The sequence below is a fragment of the Salvelinus alpinus genome, chromosome 2, assembly GCF_045679555.1.
Source record: "Salvelinus alpinus chromosome 2, SLU_Salpinus.1, whole genome shotgun sequence".
In the NCBI taxonomy this organism is placed as follows: domain Eukaryota; kingdom Metazoa; phylum Chordata; class Actinopteri; order Salmoniformes; family Salmonidae; genus Salvelinus; species Salvelinus alpinus.
In genome coordinates this window covers 16,966,142-16,974,713 of record NC_092087.1, presented here as the reverse complement: position 1 = coordinate 16,974,713, position 8,572 = coordinate 16,966,142, and the positions used below count along the sequence as shown (strand labels likewise).

The following is an 8,572-nucleotide window of genomic DNA, read 5'->3' as shown; positions in this document are numbered from 1 at the left end:
TAATATGTCAAAGTGGAAATTACAAACTTCAGAAGACTTGTTAAACCTCAAATACAGTACAAGTTTAAAATGTAATGCATTGCAGGAAAGTTCAAGTTGAAAATGTCCTGAATAGCAGGAAAGTTCTCCTGCAACAGGGTGATCAAATTAAGAACCTACATCTGTATGATGCCCATCACTCATAAGTGGGTGGTCCAATGAGCAAGGGGCGTGTTCGACTGTTTCACCCCTCCTCTATGGTAGAGAAAGTATGCAATGTTCCTATATGATGCAGCTCCAACCCCCATCATACTTCAACTGGGGTATTCGTGACTACGAGGATACGACAGACAAACGTAAGATCACACACAGACTGAGTGAGATAGAGGAAAGGAGGGAGGGGAAGAGGGAGAGAGAAAGAAAGAGACATATTGTTAGTTCATTCCAAGATAAACTTTATTCAAGGAACTGTCTGTAAGATTAAGAAATCGTTAGAATAAAATATAGACTGAATAGTAAACTTTCCTACAATTCCATCGGTGTTTTTATTAGGTAGTCTAGTTTAACAATAAAACCAGCTGGTGGGAGCAAGGTAGGTGAAGCATTTTACCCTTCCTATAGGCCTGCCTACAAGCTATCGTTTATTTTTCTACAATAACATTGTTGCTATTTTTCTCTTCAATTTCATTAATATGTTACTACTCAATCGTGTATTCGGATCATTCAGATTAAGTACAACGGTTACCCGCAGACAAACTGCTGTCCTTCGATTCGATATGATTTGCTCTCCCTGCATCTTCTGCTGTAAACACATGGCTTTCGCGCCGGCTGTAAAGGTTCATACAGGTTACGTAATAATTATGTAAAATTAATTGAATATCCCGATTAAACATGTATTGACGATGCAGTGTAGGTCTACGATATAGACTATGCTGTAAAGATAAAAATGCACAAATAGTTTACTTTTCTCTTGTGTGATCTACTGTATCGTTATTATAGACCAATGTTAGTCCTGCTCCATTGGACACCATACCACTGCTCTAACCTATATTTTATGTTGGTAAGTGGCGCCTTTTAAGTCAAGTAGACCTAATTTGTTTACAGTCCAAAGTTAAAGTTTAAAAGTATAACATAAGAGACGTGACAGTTTGAATGTAGGCTGCCTGACACACATTTTGGTAGTTTTAAAAGAATGCACAGAATGTGTTTTTATGGTTGCAGTTGCCGCCCATATGGAAAAAGTACATTCAGTCCTCCTAGTTCACTGCCAGCAACATAGTTAAACGAATCGTCTCCTGCTATGCAAAAGTATCTGTTCATAGACTTCACCTGTGTTTAAAAACATTGTAGCCTACTCCTGCAGACAGACAAATTCAACTCCCAATTTCCTGCTTCAATGCATTTGTTGGTAAAGAAAAGCTACAGTGTATATCAATGCAACAAGAAGATATATCTGCTTTTTGATTGGTCTGAGCTTGAGCTTGGAATTCTGATTATGTTCTACACGTTTCTATAATTAGTCAAAACACAATTCATTAATTAATGAAGGAATGAAACGCAGAATTACATTATTCAAATCAATTGAGTGTCCTTTAATCCCTCTAGTTTTTAGTTATTAGTGAAATGAACAAAAGTAACCTGTGTAGCAGCAAAATATCTAGCACTGAATTGTAGCCTCCAATATCTGTATGCAAAGTGCAGACAATATTTGATTTGGAAGGTGATATTTGATTTGGAAGGTGAGATTTGATTTGGAAGGTGAGATTTGATTCGGAAGGTGATACAGTATTCAATTTGGAAGGTGATATTAGATTAAAGGCACATATGAACTCAAGTACAAAGTAACTGAGAAGCCCGTGTTGAAAGCACTGTACATAATCACATATTCTCATAATCTAACAAATATGTCAACAAGCAGGCATGTAGCCTATATATATACAGCCTCACAGACATAGAGTAGATAACCAATAATAACCGGTACAGACTGGATGGATTAGATCTAAATGTTGAATGGGATACTGAGTTGTGAATATCTCTGCTACTTATAGTTACTGCAGACTGAGATAATGTTTCCCTACGTATGCCAAACCCCTGTCTGTGTTCAGATGAACCTGCAATGGCTGGTGCAAAGGCTTATATAAAGCAGTTCTCACACTTGCTCTGTGACTGACTGCAAGACGAAAGCAGTGTGGCCTTTCATAATGATTTTATGAGGTTCAGAGAGAGAGGAGGAAAGTGTATTTGTATCAACTTGTCCAGCCCCCAGTCACATTGGGACAATACAAAGATTATGCACAATAGTATAAACTATGTCTTTACAATAGGCCTACTAGAAAGAGATCGCCCAAAACTGACTAGCTAACCCCCTTTTACTTCCCAGGTGTCCTACCCCCTGCCATTCAAGTCTGCCCTTCCCTAACCCTCTGCCCTGAGGCCTGAGCTCTGGGCGTCCATGCCCACACCCCCATCTTACTGCGCTGGTGGACAGACACAGGGATGAGCAACAGTGGGACCAAGGAGCCGTCACCACAGCCAGGCGTGGCCAAATCACCTGCCTCTACACCTCCACGCAGGGGCCGGGGACGCCCACGGAAACAACAGGAGGTTGGACCACCACAGAACCCTCCACATACATACTTCATACACTGTACTTAATTTGAGCTAGTTTGATGAGCAGGAAAATAATCCTGCAGCAACAGGAAATGTGAATAATTATGTGGATTATAATTAATGAAACATTTTATAGGGGTTGATACATTTTTCGTAAGGGAAAATGAAGTCTGAAATTTCTAAGTGGAAATTACAAACTTCAGAAGCCTTTTTAAAAATCAAATACACAAAAAATGTCCTGCATTGTAGGAACATTCTCCTGTAACAGGGTGATCAAATTATGATCCTAAATCTGTATATGACACAATAACTGAAATATGTCACCCTGTCATAAGCAGCAACCCAAATGCACATTTTAACAACTGTGGTCTGGCATAGGTTTTCTATACAATGTTATTGAATAGAGTGGAGCACAGCTGCTTTGGCTATGGATAAAGTCAGAGTGACAACCATGGCAGTTCCTGATTTTGCTTCATCTCTCCCCAGGAGCCCACTGGCCCCCCAACTCCAAAGAGGCCGAGAGGACGACCCAGAGGAAGCAAGAACAAAGGCCCTCGTGCCACACCCAAGGTAAGATCATCTTCTCATGTTCATGGATATCGTCAACATGAAATATGCAATAAAAACAAAGAATCCAACTAGGCAGAGGAGCTGAACAGAAAATAATAACTGTAGGAATAGGGTTGTGAGTAGACATTTTGTGTATATAATAAACAATACAATCATCTCTGCTTTATCCTCCATCCTTTCTGTGTCAGGAAGTAGAGCCTGTCGGGGAGAGAAGACCAAGGGGCCGGCCTAGGAAATGGGTATGAGACTGACATACAGACTCACTCAAGCACACACATGTAATGAGGCCTACTGATATGCGCCTCAAATGTACGCCCCTAGACTCCTATCTCTCTTTGTATTCTAGGAATGCACAACTTCAGTCCTTAAGGCAGTGTTTCACAAACTCGGTCCTGGGGTCCCCAAGGGGTGCACGTTTTTTTTTTCTACACAGCTGATCAAAGCTTGATGATTAGTTGATTATTTGAATCAGCTGTGTAGTGCTCGGGCTTAAAACAAAATATACACCCTTTGGGCTCCCCAGGACCAAGTTTGGTAAGTGCTGCCTTAAAATATCCATAAGAGTCTTTTTAAGCTAGAGATATATATATTTTTGCATGGGCTGTATCTCAATCATGTCGGCCTTCCGCATCTGCGGTGGACAGTGGCAGAGCTAAAGCTCTGTTTGTCAGACCAGGAGACATTCCGAAAATTGGTCTTCTCACAAAAACTTCTGTCGTGTCCGAACGGTTTCTCCATTTTGCTCTACAACCCCCAGAAGCCTCACAGGAGTCATCTGAAGTCGATAGATTCGATGTGCCAACTTCTGTCTGTAGCGTCCAAACCGTTTGGGCTACAAACTAATATGACCCCACTATGGAAAGAGGAGACTCACAAACATGATGTTGTTCTCCGTTTTGCTCTACAACCCCCATAAGTGTCACGGGACTCTGAAGGTAACCAGGTACCATTATCAAAAATGAATGAAAGTATGGAAGTAGTTTTGTGCCCTCCAAAAAAGGGGTTAACCGTGTGTCCAAAATATAAATATATATTTCCTGAGCTTTCTTATATCTCCTAGATATAGGACAGACACTTCAAAACCTTATTCCTTATGATTTATTTTTGTACTGTCTGTTTTGTCGTTTAGGGGGTGGCAGATAGCCTAGTGGTTAGAGCGTTGGGCCAGTAACCGAAAGGTTGCTAGATCGAATCCCCGAGCTGACAAGGTAAAAATCTGTCGTTCTGCCCCTGAACAAGGCAGTTAACCCACTGTTCCTAGGCTGTCATTGTAAATAAGAATTTGTTCTTAACTGACTTGCCTAGTTAAATAAATAAAAATGTGTTTATGTGGGCTGTGAGCAATTTCAACAACAAAAAAATGTATACCTAAAGGGGTCCTAAAATTCCAAATCAAATAGCTAAATGATCCATGGTATGACCATCTTGTAACAATGATTTAAGGGCAATAGTGCCCTCTGTTTTTCCTGATTGGTGTAGGTAATTGGCAGGAGCATTCCCTAACCTGGGGTCCTAGTTCTGAATCCGGGATGGTAACTTTGATAGGGGTGGGGGCCACAAAAAATCTGAACTAATCATGAGGGGCCGCAGTGGCTCGCAGGTCTGCTTACCCTCAACCATACCAACACATGCTGTCAGAACCAGTCCTAGACTTTTGGTGGCCCTAAGTGAAATTCCCCTCGTGGGGAGGATATGATATCTGAGTGAGAGTGACGAATAAAATCAATGGGGACCCCCTGGTCGGTAAGTTTAGGCTGACTCACCAATCAAAAATGTTTTGCTGACATGGGCTAATTCAGTGACTGTCAGTGACTGACATAACAAGATAAAAACTGCTGATGCACAGCCAAATTTCGAAATTGCACCTTGTGTATTCTGCTATTCAAACTCTCAACAGTAATTTGAGATCCCGACTGAGTTGCCCATCGTTGGTCTAAATCCCTCAAACTCAACTCTGGACTTCGAAGCCATTGCTTTTCGTTGTTCACATTTAAACAGGGACTGATTTAGACCTTGGGCACCAGGTGGATGCAATTCATGATCATTTAGAACAGAACACCGTCAGGCTCCGGACCTCGTAGGGTCAGAGTTGAATAGTCCTGGTCTAAATCATTCAGTCATTAAAAGTAAAACATTGCAGCCCTTGACGATTGAAGTTGTCAACCGCTGGCCTGCATTGTGCAATGGAGAGTTTGACTGATTGATTGAACAACCTTTCTCTCTTCTTTTTCTCTCACTTTTATTCTTCTCCACAGCCTCAGAGAGTAGTTCAAGAAGTTGTCCAGGAACAGCAGGTAAGAAGGAGTACACCATAATAGGTCATATTATGTTTCTATTCTTCAATTTATCCTCTTAGCTATTGTACTTGAGCACTACTTTCATGGAGGATGAATATGAACTTCCGTTCATATAGCACCTTCTTTTAGAGAATCAACGTATTACACCAACACTGGCACAAAAAAAGAGGCCAATGTCATTCAACTTCCTCATCCATCTTATCACAATCTTCACTGCAGAACCAAGTTTCAAAGAAGTTAAAACACATTAAGAACTGAAACCATAGACAGACTCCCTTTTTCAGACAGACATGCGAATGAGACGAATGAGTCAATGCTGAGGGGAAACCTGATATAACCGCTCTCTTCCCCTTTCTTCTTGGTTTCCTGACATAACCGTCTTCTCCCTAGCATTTCTTGGTCTCACGTACAGACCTATTTCCCCACATGTACAGAATCACTCATTTACACACTCATACAAGTATATCACTACTCATTACACAAACACATGCGCACGCAAGCACTCGCTCTCACACATGCACACATACATGTACATACTAAAGTCTGTATTTTTGTGTCTTTTCACAGGGTCCTTCAGAAGAAACCGAGGAGGGCCCCTCACAGTCACAGTCTTTACCCACTGAGGCTTCACCATCTCACTCTCCAGCCCAGGAAGAGTCAGAGGGGGAATAGACAATGTGCCACAGTACTACCTCAAGGTTTGGGCAGAGACAAAGAGGTGTATACTCTTAGAAAAAAGGGTTCCAAAAGGGTTCTTTGGCTGTCCCCATAGGAGAACCCTTTTGGTTCCAGGTAGAACACTTTTTGGTTCAAGGTAGAACATTTTTAAGTTCCATGTAGAACCCTCTGTGGGTTCTACATGCAAACAATAAGGGTTCTCCTATGGGGACAGCCAAAAAAAACTTTTAGGTTCTAGATAGCACCTTTTTTTCTAAGTGTATAATCCAACCTCCACTGTCATGAGGATCTAAAACAACAGATAATAGCCCTGCTTTGTAGAACAGTAGGCCTGGTTGGGTTATTGTGCCTGGAGTCTATCCAGCCCTGTGGCTGGGTCAATCAATGATGGACATAGCTTTGGTCAGTTGATTGATTACTAAGGATTTGGTCAATGCGTGCAACAATGCAGTTTGACTGCCCAAACCCTTTCTCATGAACGAGATTGGTTGATGCTGTGTGTTTGTGTGTGTGTGCGTGCGTGCATATGCATGTGTGTGAGCACGTACATGTGTGCGTGTATGTGGTGATAATGGTGGTGGGATGGTGGTGATAATGGTGGCGATAATGGTGGTGATAATGGTGGTGGGATGGTGGGGGAAGGGGTTTAAAAAGAAAAGGATGCATTTCAAACAGCGGCTACTGGGACAAGAGGCATGACCCAATTTACCTTATGTCTGTCCTGATTGTGAAGAAACACAGGGATATTTTGTTAGATATACATTTGAATGGGAATACATTTTCATTTACCATTAACATGAGCAGAAATAAGTCTAAACTCAACAGTGTCCAATTGACATGACATCGGACCACACTCAGGTTTTGTATTTACCTTTATCTTCTCAATACACTCATTAAAACCTCAGGTATTTTGCCTTAATGTAGCTATGCATTTAGCTATTCAGAAACATGTCATTCTACTCAGTTATGATATTATTCTATTTTATTGTGTATTTCTGATTTGTTTTTTGACATTCACAATATGACTTGACACACAAACCTCATTCAGACCTCAACTCACCTCAGTCCCTTTACCTTTCAGTCTACCTCAGTCACGGAAAAGCAGAGAACTCTTATAGCCTCTCCCCATACCAAAAAAACGAACACACACACATACCTACTCAGGATACTCCCATACGTACTGTACCCGCTAGCCTCACACTCTCCCTCCCACTTCCATGCTGACAGACTCTTTAAGTGAGTCCCAGCAGAAGCCTTTAGTGGCTCTGATGAAATGTCTGTCATGAGAATTGGTCTATCTACAGTACCTAGGTTCAAAAGGACCCAATATTTTACTGTTTGCTGTAGTTTTTACTTATGTTTTATTTGTTCTATCACAACCTCTGTGAACCCTTACATGTTCCCCTCTTAGCTTTTTACATAAGATACGTCATAATTTAATTTCATGTTCTCACTTTCACACTGCAGATGTGTTAGATTAACAACCATACCATTTGATGAATTGATGTCAGTGACATGTGAGACATGAAATAGTGAGATAAAAGTTAACATTTAGTATTTAGTATATGTAGTATATACATTTAGTATATGTATTTCTGGAGAGGATGGACTTGGCCACATGTAGTCTTTTTCTGTCAGTTGCAAGTTTCTAACCTATACTCTGTCTTTTTCTTGTTAATTCACCTCTTTGGCTGGAATCACTGTTTGCCATGTGGACCAGGTCTGAAACGAGTCTGTTTTTGGCACTGAACACTGTCCCAGAGGGGTGGCTGACTGATTTTAGCTTTGCTTGTCCCATGCGATCTTATGAGACCTATAGAACATATATCTGCTGTCCACTCATCTCACTAGGTTCATAACAGCATATCGTACAGGTAAATAAACCCGAAGTACTGCATTGTGATGTCAGTAGAAGTGCCTCCTAACCTAACGTCATACCTCAGCAATGTCAGGATATCTACTGTCTATATTATATTGACAGTGTTGCTCTATGAGCTTACTGATATAGATACAGTATATTCAGTGTGTGTGTGTATATATAAGTACACATATCTTAGGAGTTTGTCATGTGCTTGTTGTAATGCTTTATGTACAAGGGCTTTTAAATATTGAGTAGTGTAGTTGGGTCCTGTTATCTTGGAACATCTCCCGTTTTTAAGCTTTTCATATTTTTTGCAACATTTGAAAATGTGTCCCTTTCATTTCAGTCTCCTTGATCATACACTTCATGAAGATTTATTTTCAATGTAATCCATTTTAACTTGAATACACAACTCAAAAGGGTGTTTTTTAGTTTGCCTCTGATCTGTCTCGCTTTATGGTGTGTTTTTGCATGAGTATAGAGGTGCTGCTTAGTCTGTCTGTTACCAATAAAAGTATCACATAGCTATGTTCGTTTGTCATGTATTCATCAAAAAGTAGCAGCACAATAAGTGGTC

General features: G+C 40.7%; 1 protein-coding gene across 3 annotated transcripts; it reads left to right on the top strand.

Moving 5' to 3' along the window:
• The first annotated feature begins 209 nt into the window (after positions 1–209).
• Positions 210–8,525, top strand: LOC139555050 (high mobility group protein HMGI-C-like). 3 transcript variants are annotated; one of them, XM_071368497.1, is made up of 6 exons: positions 210–335; positions 2,360–2,583; positions 3,076–3,159; positions 3,348–3,398; positions 5,415–5,453; positions 6,024–8,525. In XM_071368497.1, exons 2-6 carry the CDS (start codon positions 2,476–2,478, stop codon positions 6,126–6,128), a joined length of 387 nt encoding a protein of 128 aa, XP_071224598.1. In that variant the 5' UTR covers positions 210–335; positions 2,360–2,475; the 3' UTR covers positions 6,129–8,525. The 3 variants fall into 3 exon arrangements, with proteins under 3 accessions (XP_071224598.1, XP_071224589.1, XP_071224606.1); XM_071368488.1 differs by lacking the exon at positions 210–335 and adding an exon at positions 351–571; XM_071368505.1 differs by lacking the exon at positions 210–335 and adding an exon at positions 979–1,039.
• The last annotated feature ends 47 nt before the right edge of the window (positions 8,526–8,572 follow it).

What these genes read in the sequence shown, in the direction of transcription:
- LOC139555050 (XM_071368497.1), top strand. Translation starts at nt 2,476, where the DNA reads ATGAGCAACAGTGGGACCAAGGAGCCGTCACCACAGCCAGGCGTGGCC. An exon ending in GCCCACGGAAACAACAGGAG is followed by an intron (nt 2,584 to 3,075) that starts GTTGGACCACCA and finishes ATCTCTCCCCAG; the next exon opens with GAGCCCACTGGCCCCCCAAC. An exon ending in AAGTTGTCCAGGAACAGCAG is followed by an intron (nt 5,454 to 6,023) that starts GTAAGAAGGAGT and finishes GTCTTTTCACAG; the next exon opens with GGTCCTTCAGAAGAAACCGA.